This window comes from Parasteatoda tepidariorum, chromosome 3, assembly GCF_043381705.1.
Source record: "Parasteatoda tepidariorum isolate YZ-2023 chromosome 3, CAS_Ptep_4.0, whole genome shotgun sequence".
Classification (NCBI taxonomy): domain Eukaryota; kingdom Metazoa; phylum Arthropoda; class Arachnida; order Araneae; family Theridiidae; genus Parasteatoda; species Parasteatoda tepidariorum.
The window spans coordinates 9026439-9049116 of NC_092206.1; the positions used below are offsets into that span (position 1 = coordinate 9026439).

The following is a 22678-nucleotide window of genomic DNA, read 5'->3' on the forward strand; positions in this document are numbered from 1 at the left end:
TAAAAAAAATTTATTTCTTTATAGTGCTGGTAAAAAAATTTATTATTTTTTTCTCTTTCTTATTTTTAACTCTAAGGAAATTAAATTTATAATAATTCTCAAAAAATTTCCTTATTTTTCTGAAATATTGAAGGGAATATTTAGAGATTGTCATTTATAATAGTTTCAAAATAGTTCCTATCATGGGTATCACAGGGATTAAATTTTTGAGGGGAACAAAATTAAATTACAATCACGATAGTTCTCTAAATTTCGCACGTAAAAAAAATTAATTTCTTTATAGTGCTGGTAAAAAAAATTATTATTTTTTTCTCTTTCTTATTTTTAACTCTAAGGAAATTAAATTTATAATAATTCTCAAAAAATTTCCTTATTTTTCTGAAATATTGAAGGGAATATTTAGAGATTGTCATTTATAATAGTTTCAAAATAGTTCCTATCATGGGTATCACAGGGATTAAATTTTTGAGGGGAACAAAATTAAATTACAATCACGATAGTTCTCTAAATTTCGCACGTAAAAAAAATTAATTTCTTTATAGTGCTGGTAAAAAAATTGATTATTTTTCTTCCTTATTTTTAACTCTAAGGAAATTAAATTTATAATAATTCTCGAAAAATTTCCTTATTTTTCTGAAATATTGAAGGGAATATTTAGAGATGTCTAATTCATAAGGGGACATATAAAATCGTCCATGGTTCCTGAAGGACCTCTTTATCATTAGATGTTTACAAAGATAATGTTAAATGAAATGCCCTTAACTTTAATCGTACATAAATGAAAATATGTGCTTTGAAATTAATATTTATAAATAATATAGATGTTTCTGAGTATTTACTGAAAGATTTTATAGAATTTCATGTTAAAACTTTTGGTCTAATGTGTTTGAGCAAAAAACGTTTGATTTTCAGAGCTATGATCTTTGGGATGAACATAACTGCATAAATGTATGTTAGTGACAAGCAGACTTTAGTACCTGTTGATCTTAAATCTGCCTAAAAGCTGTTTAAACTTTTACATAAACTCATTCGTTTTTTTTTTTTAGTTCAACCAAATGAATACAATGAGGAAGAAGATGATGTTGTAGAAGACGACCTACCAATTAAATACGAAAATCAGAAGTTTTGGATATCTCTTCCAGTTCCTGGAGAATTAATTGGGTAATTGACAAACAACAGGAATTCTTTTGCTTGAATTCTTTTCATACATGTACTGAATATTTCAATGAAACTGTTTTTAATGCCTTCAGAAAATTTCTTTTTAATTGAAAATCTTTTTTAATGAATTAAAAAATTAATTTCTCCTTAAAAAAAAAATTGTCCAGATGTATACAAATTTTGCCGAGATCTATATACTGTATATCTATCATACATGGGAACGTTATTTTTAAGAAGTAACGAGTAAAAGTACAAATACTTTAAGTAAAACTAAGAAGTTTTGATTTTGAAGAGTAAAGAGTACAAGTATAAATACAGGCACAAAACAAAATAAAGTAGCAATTTTTAAGTACATTTCAAGAAAATCGTACAGGAAATCAAAAATACAAAGTAATCTTAAATTTCAGTAAAAAATGTGAAAATATCAAATCGAAAATCAATATTCCATATCTGTATATAAGAAAGAGTTTTAATTTATGCTAATTTTAAAACTACCAAATGTTTAGAACTTTTTACTTTCGAAATACTAGTAATAAATTAAATTTTTTACCAAATTTGATAAACACTATAACCCTTGTTTTAAGAAATAAGTAAACCGATAGAAATTTGTATCCATATGCAGGGAAATTTTAAAAATTCATTACTTTATAAATTACATTTTGTTTTCACAAACGTTGAAAAATTTCTTTTAAATAATGCCAAATTTTTAATTTGCAATGTAGATATGTCATAGTGAATTCTCTTGTAATCGAGTACGAAAGTTCTATTGCTAAATTTAATTTTATGAGGAACTAAATGTCTACATGGTAAATATGTTTTGAACAAAATCAAAAAATAAATAAATACAATTTTGGAATTTTCTTTTGCATACGATATATCATTACAAAATAGCATAATTTTTGTGTATAAAACTTAAATACCAAAAAATTTAAATGCTGCTCAAATTATGCTTGGTTTAGTAACAGCAAATAAATTATTGAATTTATTAGGAATTTTAATTTATTGAATTTATTTATTACTTAAGCACCTGACATACCATAAATTTAGGAGAATCATAATCAAATTTGGGAGGTTGACTTGTACACTTAGATATAGTTTGTCTATGGTAAGAACTCCCCCTGCCAAAGGAAATGCTATGGAAACAAGAAAAGCTCATTTCAGGGAGGGTAGCTTCTCTTCACTTTAGGGTTAACACAATATACTAAAGAAAAAGATTCCCCTTCTCTCGCTGACGCAAGCCAAAACCTGTTCTAAACAGTGACCCAACACCCCTACTTGAAAAAGTTATATACCTTGTTACCATAGTCACTGCCACGGATCCAGGCGAATGGATAGGATAGTTTTTACTATAAGTTTGGTATCATTAGACAGGCTTTTTCAAAATATTACACAAGTCTCTTTTCATTTATTTATTTTAATCTTGCATGTATTTCTTGAGATGTTTCCATTTTAAAAATTTCCAACTGTAATTATGCACTGTCTGAATGATATTAGTAGATCATAACGCTGAGGAACAATTTTTTCTCTTCTGTTGCATGAGATTTCTTTCAAACAAATATTATATACTTTTGTATCATTGATTTCAAATTTGCAATCAGTTTCTCTCTTCAAGCTGCAGTTTTTTTTTTTTNCAAAACATATATATTTTCAAATTTATAAATTGATTTAAATCAATATGCGTATGAAGTCTTGATAGAAATCTGACTTTCTGTGCCTTAAAGTAAATGAAATTCAAAAATACTATATCGCGATACATCGCTATATCGCGATGCAAAACTGACGATATATCACGATATATAATTTCTAATATCGCCCAGTCCTATCCATAACATATAAAAGCGCCAATCATTTTACATGTTTTATGAAATACTTGCTAGTCATATATTCTGAGCTGGGTTCGATGAGATTACTGCACTCTCACGTACAACTCTGCTGCATGTTGCAAGATACTCTCAGTTTCAGGCTTCACTTTCCACCCTCTGATATTGAACCGAAAAATCTCTCGATCATTTTATAATGGCTAATATAATCAAGAAAAGAGTTCTTTGACAGAAGTTATTTTATCATGATCATGTAAAGTCTTCGAAAATTATTTTGAATTTTTTTAATGTACTTAGTGCTTAAAAATATTTTTTGAGTGCTTATAAAAAGTACTTAAAAAGTGCTTATTTTTTGTTTGAAGATTTGGCTACGTGCCCTGTTTAAGAACAAATCTAATTTCGATTTGAAATCTCCACATTAGAATTAGGAAAGATGAGGTACTTGTATAAATTCAAAAAAAAAAAGTTCCCCTTCGTAAATATAATAAAGTGTATATAATATCAAATGTTATGTAATTAAGTATAATGTTTTTTTTTGTTTTGTATTTCCAGTTATGTGTGTGGGAAACAAAATAAAAATATCAAGAGAATTAAGGACTCAACAGGAGCGGAAATTAAAATTCCCAGCAGACTAAGTGGTCCAGATCGTGGTGGAAATAAATATGGAAATGAAAGAAGTTCAGATTTTGGTAACGTTTATTCTTCTTCACTTTTTTTTAAAGAATGAATCGTATCTGATTACTCTCTTTTAGTTTTAGCACAAGTTAAATCTATGTAAGTTGATCCCTTGCGGAGAATTGCTTTTATTGTTGAACTTACAGCAAGGAAGGAGTCTTAATTATTATTTCTTATGTCATGTTTAGATTCGTGAAATTTTGATATTTTGTAATTATCGTGCTAACAATGTTAAAAATATATTCTCTCAAAACATTATGAATAAGTCAAATTTCGACATCGATAATATGCGGCTTTTAAATCAATATTAAAGTAGGTATGTAGTTAAGCTGTATTGAACAGTTTTTAGTAATCCAGGAAACTGAGAAACTCTGCAATAGTGTGCGTTGGCTACCAGCATTCTGGTAATCGGTCTTCTACTATAATTTAAATTAGGTTTAATAATAGTATAAAAAGTAGAAAAAATTATTCTATGCACGGTGGAATAGAATATTTTCTGATAATATTTTCTAGTGAACTTATAAAGAGTTCAGAGTTGCAATTAATTACACTCTTAGACAAATTTGACAGTCGCTGTACAGGTTAGACAGGTTGTCAGGTCCCAAAGGAGCAAAGGTTCCTTTTATTGTATGAGATAAATTGATTTCATCTTAATTAGATGATCAAGTTACATGGATTAATCATTTGTAATTTATGTGCTATTAATTTTTAAAATAAAACATGTTATTGATAAAATTCTTTTTATATACATACAAATTTTTACTAAAAATGCTGCTAAACCATTTTTTTTTGTCTCTAAATTTATCATTATTTTAATTTATATATAGATTGTATTACAGTCGAACTCGTTTATAACGAGCTCGGATTTAACGAGGGAAACGAGAATATTTGGTTGGATCAATGTTAAGTCTATGGAACAGAAGTCGCTTTTAACGAGCAAGACCCGGTTTTAGCGAGCAATATTTTTCTGTCTGGCAATCTTTTTTCTCATCTTTCTGTCTTATCTTTTTTTCAAAATGATATGAAATGCGCGAGTTAAAAGTAAGCTGACAAAATATTTTAAATATGTAGATTAATGAAAAAAATAAATGTTTTGGTAATAATCTTTTCCTTTATTTTTCTTTCCGTTTATATTTCCTTTCCTTTAAGACTGTAGCGCAACTAGAAATTTTTTGCTGGTTTGGGGGGAGGGGTTAGTTGTCACTAAATTAAGATAAATATTTAATTAAAGTAAGTAAGTATTATTTAAATTTTAAGTCAACTTAATCATTTGACCTCCCAAGCCCCCCCCCCTCTTCTGGTTGCACGTCTGCCTTAAGGATCCATTTATTACGAGCACTCAGATTTAACGAGTACATGTTACGGTCCCTTTGTGTTCGTTATAAACGAGTTCGACTGTATTGTTTTATTGATTGTATTATTATTGTATGTCATTAAGAATTTTTATTAGATTTTTATTTTAAAATGTCGGTACCTAAGACCTGCCGACTCTTTCATTATCACTCCCATGATCTCAGAAGTGACTCCTATTTTTTTGTTTGTTTTTTTTTGTTTTGAGTCATGCTTAGTTTCTAGCAAAATTTGAATCTTGAGTATTATTTTATAGCTGGCGTTGAACAACCAACTCAATTCTGAGTTTATAGCTATTAATATCCAACTCCATAACCTTATAATTTTGTATCATTTGCCGGCCAGGTGCTTGACTGCTAAGATTACCGTTAATGGATTCGAATCCTGCTCAGGGCATGAATGTTTCTCTCTGTGTAGTTTTCTGGTCCGTGAATGTGGCCCACCCTATAAACGGGTATCTGTGGCGTGGGTAATGCTGGTCGCCTCCATGACTTAGGTTTGCAGTTGCCCACCAGGTAGCATTAAGGAGCAACATATCTGGCATCGACCGATGGAAGAACGAGTGTTCAGTACCTACCGTTAAAAAGCAAAAATATTGTATTATTCATGTTATTCTCATCTAAAATTTCTTTAACGGACATGTTAGACATACCTTTACCAAGTATTTTATTTTATAACTGTCGTTAAACAGCCGACCCAATTTTTGGGTTTACGACTACTAATGTTCAACTCCGTAGCCTTGTAATTTTGAATCCAATCCAGAAGACAAGGGAACTCCTTTATCAAGTATTGGGAGAAATGTTATCGTCATGGAGGACTTTTTGATGGAACTAACCCACATTTGTGTTACATGGAGAGGAAAATCTCCCACAGTTAGCCTGACGGCAAAGGGACTCTAACCCATGATCCGCCTGCCACTGAGGATATTTTACGTCAGCGCTGTGGTTGGTGCAAGCTGTATGTGGTATTCGTGTTGACCAGCCATCGCTGGGATTCGAACTCGGTTTACCTCATAGGAAGGCTAACGCTCTATCATCCGAGCGATCACGGCTATTATTAAGTATTGAAAAATATGCTTAAATACAATTTAGCAACAAGAAAGTTTATTATTGGGTGGTTATTACACAATTACTGCTACATTTAAGGTATGTTGAGGGTATGTGTTTTGTAGCTATAAAGCTTAAGATGTAAAAATTTGTGTAAAATGTATTTTCGTGCCCCGATAAATGCATAATTTTTGAACCTCTTTCTTCCAGTGATAACTGCTGAGAAAGAATCATCTGTGTCGCAAGCTTACAGAATGTTAAAAGAAATAATGAATTCTGGTCGTTGGAAAATAGCCGACTTTACTCATTTCATTTCTATACCAGTGAATAGTGATTCTATACAAAAAAAGTTCTTGACGTTCTGCAAAGCCGTATCACAGTCATGTCCTTCAGTGAGTTTCTTTTGTTGTAAAAGAGCAAAATATTAGCAATGTATATGCAGTAGATTTTTATAACCTTGTAGCATAAGGATAAGTTCTTTATAGAATTTTGTGTAATCATTTCACAAATCTTTAACCTAGCCTACTAAACATGGATATATTTATCCAATATTGATGAATCATAAAAATGATTTTTAGATACAAATTCTAAAAATGCAAAAGTATGTACTTCAGTACTCATTATTTATAGTAAGAAAAGAAATTCGGAATTTTCTTGATCGATGGAACTAATATCAAACAGGGTGCGTAGCATTTTTAAAAAGTGCTTATTTTTGATTTACGTTTTTTAAAAGCCCTTAAAGGTGCTTCTTTTATTTGAGGTTTGTAAATAGTGCTTAATTTTCTATCTTTTAAAAGACAGAAAATCTCTTTCTAAAAAGAGATTTCTTTTCTTTGCCATGTCGATTGTCAACCAAAATTACAAAAAATGCATGATTTTCAGAATTTTCTCTGCAATATTTATCAGAAACTGATTATTTTTATCATGATTATGTAAATTTTTTAAAAATGTTTTTGAATTTTATTGATTTTGTGTTTGTAAATTAAGAACTTTAAAAAATATTAAAAAATCTTTTTTATTACTGCGCGGATCCTAATTATGATTTTTTTAATGATTGAAAACATTTTTTGAGTGCTTGAAAGGTGCTTTTTATTTGTTGAAAAATCTGGCTAAATTTATCTGATCAAATAAATTTATCGATAATTAAACAAAAGTTAATTGTTCTTGATTGGTTACAAAAATTTTTTAGTTTAAATTTTCATTGGTTACACCCATAAAATTTGAGGTGGTTTAGAGAATTTCCTCTTCAACTGTAGCTTAGTTTCTATGAAATTTTATTTTTTTCCCAATGTAAATTATTTTGAATATGAGCGTTATTTACAGTATTTATTTTCCTTTAATTTCAAGTTCTTTAACTGTCTCGTAGTTAAAAATCAAAATGCTAGGTCGTTGTAACACGATTTGTCATTTCTGCAATCCATTTTTCTTAAAAAAATTTTGTTTTGAAAAGAGCTGTTACTAACAATAATAAGGAAACCGGAATAGAATAAAAAAAAACATTGCTTAGTTTTAACAAAATATTAACTTATACTTGTTTTTTCATTACAGTCATGATGTTACAAATTTTCTGAATTAAAGTTTAAAATTACCAAAATTAGTATTTTTCGAAAAAATTGCTTTTTTTTATAAAAATAATTGTAATATAATGTTATTAAAATAAATAAATGTTAAAATTATTTTACAATGTTAATTTATTTATTACCATAAATTATTAATTATTTTGAAACTGATTAATTAAATTAAGAACTTAATGTCACACATTTCTTGAAAAAAAAAATACAACCTGAGGTCTATTCAGTATAATTTACTACTGTTTAGCAGTAACTTCACAAATTTAACTTCAGGAAAAACGATGGTTTCAGAAAATGCTTTTAAAAAAGCAAGTTCTCGTGCAAACCTCGTTCTCGTTGCAATCTATGAAAAGGAGGAGCCAGCTGTCTTTTACGAAAAGGTAGCATGTGCTTGGTCAGGTAGTGTAATGTGGTAAGCCTAACCAATCGTTTGCGCCATATCAAAGCGAGCTTTTTGAAAATGAAACGACGAAGTTCTCTCCCAATAAACTTTACAGGAAGTTAAAATTGGAATATTATTTTAAGCATTTGAGTCGAAAATGTTCTCATAATGAAAATAACTTTTAGTACTAGTAAGTACTGTTAAATGCATGTTTTCGTTAAATTGAAATGTAACTATGGACAATGATTTATGAATTTTTGTATTTGGATACAATTTTAAGCCCAAAATTTTACAATAGCAAAGTTATTTTTGAATATATGGGGAAAAATATATACAAATTTACCAGTCATAAGTGATTTTTATTTGTAGTGACAATGATTGAAAATATTTTCTTACTTTACCGTATTTTTGTGTTGGTTTTTCAATGTAATTTTTTTATTTTCTCAAATTATGTCTAAACTTTCACAAAATAGGTACCTCTTAAAAAACCTAGACAGACCCCTGATAACACCACTTTTTCTATTAAGAATTCATGTTTTATTTAAATACTTTTAACAATCAAGCAATATAACATTAAAATATATATTGCAAGCTTTAAAAAGGTTTCAATATTGGTAAATATTCGAATCAATATTGGTAAAGGTTCGAATTTTTAGTGTTTAGTTTACTTTTAGTGAGAGTGCCCACATATGCTTTAAAGGCAACTGAAATATTTAGCAATGGATTTTGTCAAAAAAGGAAAAATGTTAGATACTGTTTGTAGTCGTTCTGATGTTTCTGATATCTTTTTGGAATTTAGTCATTTACGAAAGAAAAAAAAATATTTTTAGATTATATTTTTATGGTGTAATTCAGGAGAAATGCAGTAACAGATCTTGTAATGTGAAGTTTTGCAATTTAGCAATAGTTCATTTGTTTCTTTCATCTAAATTTCAAGGGGCCTGGTTGGCAGGACGCTGCTCTCACATTTGTGAAAACGGGAGTTCAAATCCAGCCTGCTGAAGACTCCCCATGTAGTAGACAACTAACTATGCATTGATTATGCAACGATGCCAAAATTTTGTAAAAAATTAACACATCATATCACAACAATACAGAAACTTTATTACTAAATTAATTCGATTGCTCAATTAATTTTTGATTAATGTACTTCTGTTGTATTTAGCAACCCCCACCATTCAGGCTGAGAGAAAAATATTGCTAATTAATAGAAGGCATCAATTATTTAACATTAATTTATTATTTCATTAGATTTAGTGTGTCGTTTAAAAGTGTATAATATTTTATATTTTACTTTAAGGATTTTCTCAAGTAGTCAGAACAGAGAAAATTGGTCAACTAGTTCTTCTAACCTTGTTAATTAGGGTTGCAAATTTTGAGCATTTATAGATAATGTACTACAAATAACTATACTTTTTTTTTAAAAAATGTACATACGTTTTTCAATTGAGTAATAGAAGATTTAAATTAAGTTATTTTAAAACAAGCTAAAATGATCTTCATCTAATTAACGGAAATATAAGTATTGATAATTTTTTCTGAAAATGCACAAAGCTTAAATTTTAGAAATATACTATGTTGTTTTTAAAAAAAATTATTTAAGAAAGTTGAAACTTATGTTTCAGGCAGTGCAAGGAGCCGTCTTTACAAATCCATCTAAGCTTCATTTAACGATTTGTATGTTAACTTTGTTAGACAAGAGAGAAATGGAAGAGGCCAAAGCTGCACTAAATGACTGCGCCTCTGAAATAACGTAAGTCGACATTAAAAACTTCTCTGATACTATGGCATTTGATGGTACATTAAATGGTGTAAAAATAAACATAGATTAAATGGCATAAGTCATAGCCACCGAGAGTCAATGCCTCTCAGTAGATTTGTGACGTCATCCTCTGAAGGGCTAGCGTAGCGAAGCATGAGATAACGCGGTATTCAGATTTGTATTAAAGGAAAAGTATAGTAAATAGTTCAAACTTTTGAGCCAAGTAATATATTTTTGCTTTAGCTAATTTAATAGCACTTAAATTTTCTTTTCAAGTGGTGAATTTTTAGCTTTTTAAGTTATTTTTAAAGTTATAACTCAAAAAAGTGAACATGTAGGACTTCTTGATGCTTTTCAATAGAAATGAATAAATAGAAATGAAGAAATGAAATTTAATAAGAAATGTTTTACTTTTAATTTTTAAATCTTGATTCCTCATAACTATTTTTAATATCAAGAGAATAAACCTTATTTAAGTGTATAATTTATTATTTTCTAATATGTAATTATATATTAGATTTAATCATATTTGAAAATAAGAAATGATACATTTTAATAATGAAACGGATACGAGACAAATAAAAATATGTTATATCATGGCAGAAAAGAGACAAATAAAGAAATAATAGTTTTATTGGCACATTTATAAAATTTTTACTTTTATTTTACATATTCTCTTCCAGACTTATAAAATAAACATAAAAATGGGAATAAAATGAGAATTAGTACATATAATCTGGAGCAAACTCAAAATATATTTATCCTTAAGATTGCAAAAATCTAAATTTAAATTTATTATTTTTTTTAAAAAAAGAATGTTTCTTTTTTAGTTTTAGTATAGATAGATCATTATATGGTAGTTCAAAAAATAATAAAGGAGATAATAACATAACAATTTAATAATATTTTTTGTTGCCAGAGTTGTACAAAAATATATTACAAGGAGGAAATATTGATTGGATAATTATAGGGAAAAATAACATATTCTAATAAAATAGAGAAGATTCTTTAATATGAACGAACTACATTGAATATTAATTAAAAAGTTGTCTCTTTATTACTTTCTAAAATATACACACTACAATCTTCCCAATTTTTAAAATTGCAAGTTTCAGCAACATTTAGAAAAAATATTATCAGCACGCTACCGTAAATCTGTGCACTTATTTGCTTATTTATCTATTTGAACAATTTCTACGGTTATGCGCAGAACCGAAAAAAAATATACAGATATATTTTGAATACACGAATGTAACATGCTTTGAAAGGTTTAATAATTTTTAAAACGTTTATAAAACGCACTATTTTATAAAGTAAATTAGGCTGATTCTAAAAAAAAATATTACTTTAACAGAACTCGGATTCAAGTAACATGTAAACACCAAAAAAGCATGTAAGTGAAAAAGTTTTCGTTTTTGCATTAAAAATTACTGTCTTTTTGTCAAAAAATGCACATCAATTTATAAAAATTGTAGACAGGAAGATAAATATTTTTCAGAGTGTTATTTGAAAATTTTATTCAAGCAATAAATTATCTTTCAACACTTTTAACAATCTTTGGTTAATGTGAGGCATTAAAATTAAGTTACAATATTTAATAACAAATTATAAAATAGTAAGAAAAAATATTTAAGGTATCAGCATAAGATAACACAAAACAATTCATCTGTATTCGAAAGATTCATACCACATGAAGCATGAGCAACAGTTTCATTAATATTCATTTAAATAATAACATACAAAACGTAAAATGGCTAACAATGAATTAAATTCCTTTTTTATTAATATGATCTAATGTATCGGAGTTTTTTTGTTTCAAGTATGAATATTTATGAAATTTTACTCATATGATGGTAAGCTATATCTTTAAGAATAAATAGCTTCAAATGCCAGTCCACATTGTTATGAATTTTTTTTTCATTTAAAAGTATAACTAAAGCTTTTTATCTAGTTTTTTTAAATAACACAAATGGTAACTCCTAATGACATCTTATATTTGTTTACGTATAAATTTAAACAGGACATTTACATTTGTTGTATTGTAAGTCTAAAAGTTTTGCAAAAGTACGAATGTTTTGCTAATTTCATATTCTAAATTTAACTAACAATAAACAATACCTAAAGCAATGTAATTCTTAAATACAACTTACTTCATTATTTAATTAAAAAGCTTATTATTAAGTCTGCAAAAATGAATATTAAAACATGAATGATAAATAACACTTACTGGAAGGTTTATTAACGGTTATTTGATAAAATGTCTAGTTTGATGGAATTAATCCTTTTTTTTTAATTTCCTCACACTTCAAAAACCTAAATACTGATACTTAAGGCCCATTTTTGTAGTTCCTTTTGCATCTTGGAACTACACACGCATATGCCATTGTTAAAAGCTGTAAAATAATGCAACATGTATTTTTTTAAATCGTTTAAAAAGACACATCCGACGGACAAACGACACTGCTATTCAATGACGGAAAAATATTTGAAATTGGCGATTAATCGCAGATCCCCACACTATTTGACGTCACTAAAAGACCTTGATGATCTCAACGGCCTTATTTCTCGGTGGCTATGCATAAGTGCACTATTTACAGGGAATCCGCGCTCCTGGAAAGTCATAAATTTAGGTCGCCGAAAAATCTAATTTTTAAAGTGGAATTTATCCCCTCCCCAATTTCATGGTGTTCCGAATATCTGAATTTGTAACAAAATCCCCACTCACAGTCATATTTGATTAAAATATAAAATGTTTTAATCCTGTTCTTCTCTTGTAATCAATTATGGTGCTCTCGTGTAATCAATTATGGTGTTCTTTCAAAAAATGAAAGAAAAAACATCATTTCTAGGGCGAATTATCTTTTAAACTTCTGTGATTTCGGAATTTTTGTTATTATTTATTTATTTTTTATTTTATCAACTTAAAATTTCAGCTGAAGCAAACCAGTCATTGGTGAATTTTTTTATTCCGAAATGAAAACAGAAAAATCCGGAGTATTTCTTTCCTTTCCAATGAACAAGAAAAGTATCTTTAGAATGTAATTCTGCAGAAAAAAAAGAGAATTTTTTTTTTTTGTTTTGCTTTTGTATTTTTTTTAGCTATTTTATTGCTTCAATTCTTTCTTTACTCTGTATTTTAAATTTAAAATCTATAAATATGAAGATGCAGAGTATAACAGTTTTGGCCATACCTATCATTTCAGTGAATATTATTATAAAGCTTTTTGAAATGTATTGTTGTATTTTTGTCGGAGAAAATAGTAACTTCGTTAAATCATGAAAAATTCTTGCAATTAGTCATGGAAAGTCACGGAAAGTCATAAATTTGAAAATCAAAAATGTAGCAGATACCCTGTATTTACAGATGTCTTGTGGTGTAACTACCACTACAATTATTAAAGACCAATTCACTAGTACACAAGACATGCTTACTAGATTCAATCTTGAAGTACCTCTTGATAGATGAAGGTTGACATTGTTGGTAGCCTAGCCCCACATGGGCGTGATCTGGACACGCTTGTCTCATCCAACTCTCTACACTAGTGATTTTAGGACGTGATTTGAGCACGCCTATCTCGATATGAACACGCCTAGTATTATGGATGTAACATAGTGAACAGTTGACTTGCAGTTTGTGACTGTAACATAGTCCTCCTCGCGTCATTATCGACTAAACACAACGGGGCCTCTACGCATTCGACTGCTAATAAGCAGTACAAGAGTAACCAAGCTCACAACCGTCATCTTAATACACCCTCTCATGACAAACGGTGAACTTAATACAGCTCTCACTGCAAGCGCTCAAAATCCGGTGATCTTAATGCAGCTTTCCCAGTCTTTTTCAAATACGGTAGCTAGTGGTATCAGTTTGTCGAATTCAAACCCTGTTAAAATTCTGGTGGGGGAGCATTGTGCTGTTACTGTTGGTGATCACCCACTTAATGAATAAAAGGGGTAGCAGAGAAAATATTGCTTACCCTTGGTTGCTGCATGGTCACTTGTGTTTGTCTTCACATGTGCTACTGTAGTACCTGGTTCGACTTACTCGAGATAACTAAGGCATTTATAATTCAGTTTAAAAAGGTCAGATTGCCTTTTAAGTTAAGAGTTTATTATTAAATAAACATAATTTGGAAGTTGGCGAGCTCTTAACAAGAAGGATAAATGAGTAGTGAAGTGAAAATAAAGTTATACATTTCATAATTGAGCAGCGCCATCCAGTGGCTAAAATAATAAAAGATTACTTATTAAATGGAAAGATTAGTGATGAAATATATATATTTTATGGCAGTTACTACCACTACAATTATTAAACATCACTAATATATAAGACATGCTACCTCGTTTCAGTCTTGAGGTACATTTTGATTGATGAAGATTGATGTTGAAAGATTTGTCCCCACAGTCTTGTTTCCTGACTTTAAAATCACATAGCTGAGTTGGAAAACAAATCAGGAAGTTCTAATAATTTTTGTTAAAATATCTCTTGGTATAATTTATACTTATTTCACATTTTAATGACTTTCATTAGTTTAATCAATAGTGCTAATTCAGTTATTTATAGCATGGCTAAAATGGATGTATCTTTTATGCTATATTTCATAGATCAAGTTTTTGTTTATGAAAATCTATTAAGAAAGAAAAAGAAACATTTAACCAATGGATAACCAGTGATTGCAATAATACAATCACAATTTTCTTCCTTTCGTAATTATTTTTACTTATTTATTTTTTATTTTATTATTATTATTATTCTATAAAATTTGGCTTTAATAAACTACTTAAATAGAGCAAGTTATAATTTTTTTGATTTGTGTACTTAAATTTAAATTTTAAGTTAGTTTTATAACTGCATTGTCAAAGAAAAATGTTTTTGATGCTCTTTTTTAGTGTTAATTATAGTGCGGCTTTCAGGAGAACTCCTCCAGAAACCCGTCTCTCGTCGTGGCGGGTACTATGGTTTCCGAGGAAAGGTCACTTCGAATAGGGGTGTGGGATGAATAGTTTTGTCTTAACCTTAGCGTAGGTCCTCGTGAGTAAAGCAATCGACACCATCTTTCCTCCATTTCACCCCCATTAGAAATGTGCTCTCGCTTGTTACCATAGCAGCAGACAGCCCGAGACTTTCAGTCTGGAGGAGTTCTCCTCAAAGCTGCACTATACATTTCATCAAAATTACCGTTTTTCTCGGACACCATGTATGTTGTTGATAATGTAGTTAAACTTTTGTAATTAACTTTTGCAGGAAAATGCTTGGTCAAAGAAGATTGAAGTTAGATATTAAAGGTATCGAGTATATGAATGATGACGATGCAGAAGTTGATGTACTGTATGCGAAAGTTATTGAAACTGATGGCAGCAATGTGTTAGTCTTATAATAGCTTATTTATCAATTTTCTATCTTCTACAACAAATGAAAGGCAATTGTTAGTGTTACTTCTATGGAATAAAACTTCAACTTTGTTTCAAAATTGGTAGTACAACTTTAACCCCTTCCTTCTGGCTCCCGTGAAAATGGCGGGTTGAGGTTTCGCCCTGTATTTCTCACTCTCGTGATATTCCCAGGCTGGAGTGTTCAGTAGTAGCGTGCAAATAAGAATAAAACTAATTCATTTCTTTTGCCCAGAAAATTTTTTTCTCTCATTTTGCACACCAGATGGTAGTATCAGGATATTTTTAAGGTAATTGCAGTTAGTTAGTAGTATATTTTAAACTAGATGTCAGCACTAATAAAATACTTGTATAATATACACGTATAAAAAAATAGGCACTTTTATGACCATTTTCTTGAAAATTGACCAATCATTAAGGGGTTAATAATCTCAAATGGAAAAAAAAGTGCTGTTTATACAAGAAAAAAGTTAAATCTTTCCATCTTTCTCTTCTGTCTTCTTTGCCATGCCATTAATAAGTATTCCACATAAAGTTTATAGAACTAGTACAAATAATGCATTTAATGGAAGCAATTTCTTTAAATGATATTATTAACATGATGATAGAACAAATGTTAGCAAAACTTCAATGCAAAGGAAAGGGCCTGGTTGGTAGGGCACTTGGCCCATGTCCTAGTGGTCGTGGGTTCGATACCCGCCGGCCAAAGACTCCCCGTGAAGTAAAGGGTGACTGATTCACGTTAAATCTGTCATGTCACAAAGTCCTCCATGTTCCCATAACAAATCAACACCCATGGGGGTACTGATCCATGAGTGTCCTTGTCTTCTGGACTGTGTTCAAAATTACGAGGCTACGGAGTTGAACATTAGTAGTCGTAAACCCAAACTTGGGTCGGCTGTTCAATGACGGATATATTATAAAATGAAAAGGAAAAACTTTTTTTTGGGGGGTGGGTGGGTCTAAAGTTTTTAGCTGCTGCCATTCAATCTAAGGAAAATAGCTGTTTAAAAAGTTTTGCAGATGGCGCTTTAGTATGGCGAATGATGTCACATGTTTTCTTTAAATTCATGTTTAAGACTCGAATTGTTTTCTTCTTTTCTTAATTAATGTATTCATTCAATCTCTTTTTTTTTTCGAAAAATTTGTATTTTTTTTCCAAAATAGTTTTTAAAAGAGATTACAACATTCACGGACATTTCCACTCTGTAGATTACTGTCCATTGTAGATCACTTTTTTTAGTCATTTGCCAAGAAGCAAAACCATTTGCAAATATTATTTTGATAGTGAGATAACAAGTTCAAGTTAGGTATTAACTTTAAGTTAAATTGCTGCTAAATTAAAGTTGATTATTAGTTTTGTTTCTAAAATTTCTCGTTACTTTTGTATAAACTAAGAGTGTTAATACCGAACTTGTGAAATATGCCCCCATTTATTTATTTTTTTGCCTCACTCCTTTATTACTGTTGTTCATATCGGAATCTTAGATATAAAATGCTAAAACAGGGTTTATAAAAGTGCTTGAATTTAATTTTGATTTTCAACTCTACTACATGAAAATCATTTATTTTTACTTAATCATTATGTTCATAAATTTTATTTTTTTAATTTTAAACTGAAATATTATAATTATTAAATTTTTTAAATTATCCTTAACTCATGTATCAACTGTTTTCAGTGTTTTGAAATCGAATAACATGTAACACATATTGTCAATCTAGCTCAAACATGCTAAACAAAATGCTTAAAACCAAATGCTACCAAAATGCTTTCCCTTTTTTAAATTAGATAACAGTTGCAATTTTTTGAGCAATAAAATTGAGGAAAAATTAAAAATCTGAAAATAAAATAATTAAAATCACCGAATTTAAATCATCCTCATCATTGGCAGGATGGGCTCTGACCTTCTTCGAAACATTTCTCAATGCACCTCTCTCATTTTCATAAGTAACAGTATTGAAATATCAAAATTTAAGTATTCACCTTGAATAAATTTGAAATTTCCACTTGGTCTTTCACTTTAGTTAAAACTCTGCTACATTTGAAAAATTTGCTGTGAAATATTGCATAGATCATATAACTAGGTTCAATGTTTCAATTTAGAAGTTGCTTAATGCTGTAAAAATTGTTCTTATCATTAACAAAAGAAATAATAAATAAAATACTAGTTTGCACTTGAAATTAAATATGACAGCGATGAAAAATGTAGCAGACCACATAAATGTGACAAGCAGTACTAATTTTAAACCTTAATATTTTAGTTAATTTCAGATTTTGTTTTTCATTTTTGATGATTTATATTTTTTTGTATTGTAGAAAAAGAAAAAAGAAGGAAGCTTAAAATTAATTAATGTTGCTAAATTTTGTTAAAATAAAAAAAACTCAAATTTTTTGTGGAAAGCTACGACACGACACCATTGCTAACTATCTAAGGTTATCATATAAAAAAATTTATACTTTTTATTCACATCTTTAATGCTTTTTTGCAAGTTCTATGAGTTACTATTTAAAAAAGAAAGAATTGAAAGATTTATTTCAAATGTTAAGATAATATAAGAAGTTAAAATTTTGAATATAAGACCTTTGATTTTTCTTTTTAAGGACAGTTTAACAATATTAATCATAAAAAGTATAATGGCGTTAATATGATTTTTTTTCTTCAACCTATGACCAAAAAAAAATTTTTCTTTACAAAAAATTAATCTGCATCTGCTTTTCATGGAATTCACTTTTTTCAAAAAAGACAGTTTTACTGTTAATAACTACAAACTAGTTTTAATAATAATATCAATTTCAAAGTTGCTTAATATATCATGATTAACTAAGTGATAGTTGAAAAACAATAATTGGAAGTAATTAATTCATTAAGAAATTCAAATAATTGTAATTTTACAATTTCATGTAAATGAGTATAGTAAAACCTGATTTTTTTTATTTTATAAAAAACTTAAAATTACACAAATAAATTTTATTAATTCTACTTAATTAACCAATCACATACAAAATACATTGCCAGGATGTGTAGCATTTTTAAAAAGTGCTTAAAGGTGCTTTGTTTTGATTTACGTTTTTTAAGACCCCTTAAAAGTACTTTTTTTATTCGGGGTTTGTAAAAAGTGCTTAATTTTCTATATCTTAAAAAGAGATTTTTTATTCAGTTTTGATTGTTGTTCTAAATTACAAAAAATGCTTGATTTTCACAAATTTCTCTGCAATAATTATCAGAAACTAGTTATTTTATCATGATTATATAAAGTTTTTTAAAATGTTTTTGAATTTTATTGATTTTGTGTTTATAAATTAAGAACTTTTAAACGATAGAAATTTTTTTTTTTTACTGCTCAGATCCTAATTATGATTTTTTTGGCAAGTGATTAAAATACTTTTTGAGTGCTTAAAAAGTAGTTAAAAGGTGCTTATTTTTTGTTGAAAAATCTTACTATGCACCCTGTTATGATATTTCTACACAATTGTGTTGGTTTTTTTTTTAGTTTCTTTCATTTTGTTCTGTTTATTCCAATTTCTTCCAGTGTCCATGAAGAACTAGGTTTAAATTAATTGCCAATTTTTCTTGAAAAATTTAGTAAAACGTCTTAAAAAATAAGAGTTAAAACACTGGAAAAGTGAAGAAGGAGTAAATATTTGTTTACAATTTTGAACATTAACTGTTGACTGTCTGGAAAAATGATATTTTGATCCCTTTTTTTTTAGGTTGCAGATAATAGCTGAGAAGTTAGCCGAGACATTCTCAAACATGAATCTTGCCCCGAGACATTATTCTGTTAAGCTTCACCTCACTCTCCTAAAAAGTAGAAGCTATAATGAAAAGCGAAGCTCTTTTGATGCAAGATCCATTTTGCAGGTATTGTATAGACAGGGTATCTGCGCACCTGGAAAGTTATGAAAAATCATAGAAAATCATGAATTTCGGTATTGAACAATATTTGTCATGATTTTAACTATTTTTAGAAAAAAAAATCACAGAAAGTCATAGATTTGTCGCCAAAATATCTAATTTTTAAAATGGAAGTTACCCCCCTCCCAGTTTCATGATGTTCCGACAGTCCGACAGAGCCGGATTATACCTTTCGTAGGCCCTAGGCACAGCCGTTTATGGGCCCTCCCCTCCTTCCCCCACTCCTCCCCTCTTTTCAAAATATATGCTAAAATTTTCTTCGTATGGAAACGTATTACGCCATTTTAGATGTATTAATTTCAGAAATGACTAAAAGGCGTAAAGCTTACAGTGATTTGTACGATAATTTCGGTTTTCTTGTTCACAAAAATTTGTCAGAATCTGAGATTAAACTAAAAGCGCAAAATTTGGTGAAAATTTACTCATCCGATTTAGAGGAAAACTTTGTAGATGAATTTTTACTATTTTCAAATTTGTATGAACATAAATCTGCACAAGAAATGTTGAAGGCTCAAATTAAAGATAAACTTGTGAATACTTTTCCTAACGTTCACATTGCATTAAGAATATATTTGTCGATTCTTGGATCAAATGCAGAAGGAGAAAGATCTTTCTCCAGATTAAAATTGATAAAAAATTATTTGCGTTCAACAATGAATCAAGATCGTTTGGCATCGCTCGCACTTATGTCTATTGAATACGACATTTTGCGTAGTTTGGAATTCGACAGCATAATACAAGATTTCGTTGAATCCAAAAATCGCAAAAAAGTAATATATTAGATCATAAGATTCTGCAAAATAATTTATTACCGAAAAATATTATATTTTTATTTGTATCTTCATAATTTTGTGCAAAATACACTTGTTGTTTTTAAAGCTAAATTATTTTTGTCAAAATTTTTTTTCTCCCAAGTTTTTCGTAGGCCCCTAAATTTCGTAGGCCCTTGGCACGTGCCTAGTGTGCCTATAGGTTAATCCGGCCCTGTGTTCCGAATATCTGAATTAGTAACAAAATCCCTACTCAGAGTCTTATTTTATTAAAATATAAAATGTTTTTATCCTGTTCTTTAAAAATTACGGTGCTCTTTCAAAAAATGAAAGAATAAACATCCTTTCTAGAGCGAAGTTATCTTTTAAACTTCTGTGATTTCTGAATTTTTGTTATTATTTTATTTATTTTTTTATCTATTTAAAATTGCAGCTGAAGCAAGCTTCATTGGTGAATTTTTTTTAAATTCCGAATTAAGAACAGAAAAATCATCAGTATTTCTTTACTTAATACTACTTAGTAATGGGATGAACAAAAAAAATGTCTTTAAAATAAAATTCTGCAGAAAAAAGGAAAAAAAAAATAATTTGCTTTTGTATTTTTTTCAGCTATTTTATTGCTTTTGACTAAAATTGTGGCAAAATATTTGGAATTGCCTTGCGAAGAAAAAGAAAAAAGGGAGTTGATAGAGGGAATTAAATAAGTTTAAAAATTTCTACGAAAGGAAAAACAATCAGCTTTTAATTATTTTCTTACAATTTAAGGGGGGGGATACTCTAAAATGTCCCTCTTAGCTACGACTGTTCATATTTGAGATTTTTTAACCTTTCTAGGTACCTAAAAAAATTTTATGGTTAAAATTACTCTTCATTCATCAAATCAAATGAATAGTCCTCGGAAAGAACAAACGAGAGGACGTTTCCAAACAAATATACGTTAGAGGAAACAGAGATCATATTTAGATTCAAGAAGTCATTTCATATAAGGATAAGTAAAAATCGTGTTGACGCAATTTTTTTCTTTTATTTATTTTTTTGTTTAGTACGCAGCGAAGTTAAAATTAATAAATTGCTCAATGTAGAGAACTATTTTAGAATTAAACGTTTGTAAATGGTGATCGGCGCACGTTAAATCTGTCGGGTCACAAAGTCTCTGAGGGTACTTAATTGGATATTGATCAGGAATGGTTCAGGTTGAAATTACGATCTTCGGATGTATGAATGGGTTGTTACTTATCTCCAAATGTCTGACAGCGTCAGACCAGGCATGAATGGGTCTGCCCTATAAATGGGCTGTGACGTGTGTGTGGCTAAAGTCATATTCGTGACCATAGACAGCGCCACCGAAAAACAAGAAATCTACCCTCTGCCTTCAATTCGCTTGATTTTTACCGAGCAGGCTTGCTTTTTTTTGCAAGTGGCCTTAGAAGAGTTTTGGTGGTTCAGAGGATAGGACACTCGCCTCCAATGAGGTGAACCGGGTTCGATTTCCAGAAATGGCTGATTGATTCGAATTCTACACCCTACGCGCACCGACCACGGTACTGATGTGAAATATCCTCATTGGTTGACGATCATGGGTTAGAGTCCCCTTGCCAACAGGCTAACCAGTTTTCATGGTTTTCCTCTCCATGTACGCAAACACGGGTTAGTTCTATTAAAAAATTCCTCCACAAAAGCAAATTTCCCCCAATACTTGATCCAGGTGTTCCCTTGCCTTTTGGATTGGATTCAAAATTACAAGGCTACAGAGTTGAACATTGGTAGCCATAAGCCCAAAAAATTAGGTCGGCTGTTCAACAACGGTTATAAAAACACGAGATGTCGCATTGGAAGCAACAGCAAGGATTAAATTTGAAAATAAAAAAGATACATTATTAACCAAACACTTAATATGTGTTTCTATTTGTAGATTTTAGAAGAAAACAAAACTGAAGAATAATTTATATTACAATAATAATTCGTGTGGTCATAGTGCGTGATTCTAGATTCATTTGTAGGGGCCATTTCTTGTGCATTTGTGGTTGACATTTTTTTGCCCTCTCTCATATATCTGATTTATTTTTATGATGTAAAACACATAAACAATTAGAGGAATTGTTCACAAAATGTGTTAAATAATTTATTAACTATAATTTTTTTTCCTCCAGAAATTCAAGGATTATGAATTTGGCCAAATGGAAGTGACTGAAATACACATTTCTACGCGTCATACTGGTCACAATAATAAATATTATTCTCCATCTGCTCTAATTAATGTTTGAAATGGACTTAGTCTGTACTAATAAAGTTTGTATTTTTATTAAAAAATTATTTCTATTTATTGGCTTATTTGCTCTTTATTTTACATTTCTCTCAACACTTAAAAAAAGTTACTACTGCTCTCGTCAACGCCGCCGTTCTTTCATAAAAGTTTCCTTCTTATAACACAAAAACTATTTGATGGGACAATATGAAATTGTGTTACTTTTTTTTTATATAAAAAAGCTACGTAATTTAGTATACAGGGAGCGTAGCGTTTTTAAGAAGTGCTTAAAGGTACTTATTTTCGATTTTCGTTTTTTAAAAGCCCTTAAAGGTGCTTTTTCCATTGGGTGTTTTTAAAAGTGCTTAATTCCCCCTTTTTCAAAATGAGATTTTTCCTTTACCATGTTGGTTTTAGCTGCGAATTATGCAAAAAGACGCAGTTCACATTTTTCTATTCAACGTTTTCACATTTCATTCGACCCCAATCTATTTCGGTGTATTGTCAGTCCGTAGCGTATGTAAACGCCATTCTTTTTATATGATTCAAAACTTCAAAATTTTTAACAATTGTCAAAAACAATGCCAAAAG

At 29.4% G+C, this 22678-nt stretch overlaps 1 protein-coding gene across 8 annotated transcripts in view; it reads left to right on the plus strand.

Moving 5' to 3' along the window:
* The window catches only part of LOC107448514 (activating signal cointegrator 1 complex subunit 1), a 29619-nt gene extending 7467 nt beyond the window's left edge, over positions 1-22152 (plus strand). For all 8 annotated transcript variants that reach the window (XM_043052528.2, XM_043052526.2, XM_043052525.2 and 5 more), the window contains exons 3-9: positions 1047-1161; positions 3531-3667; positions 6260-6441; positions 9628-9755; positions 15010-15129; positions 18868-19018; positions 21993-22152. In XM_043052528.2, coding sequence (XP_042908462.1) covers positions 1047-1161; positions 3531-3667; positions 6260-6441; positions 9628-9755; positions 15010-15129; positions 18868-19018; positions 21993-22106 — 947 coding nt within the window. In that variant the 3' untranslated portion in view covers positions 22107-22152. The remainder of the gene's footprint in view (positions 1-1046; positions 1162-3530; positions 3668-6259; positions 6442-9627; positions 9756-15009; positions 15130-18867; positions 19019-21992) is intronic.
* The last annotated feature ends 526 nt before the right edge of the window (positions 22153-22678 follow it).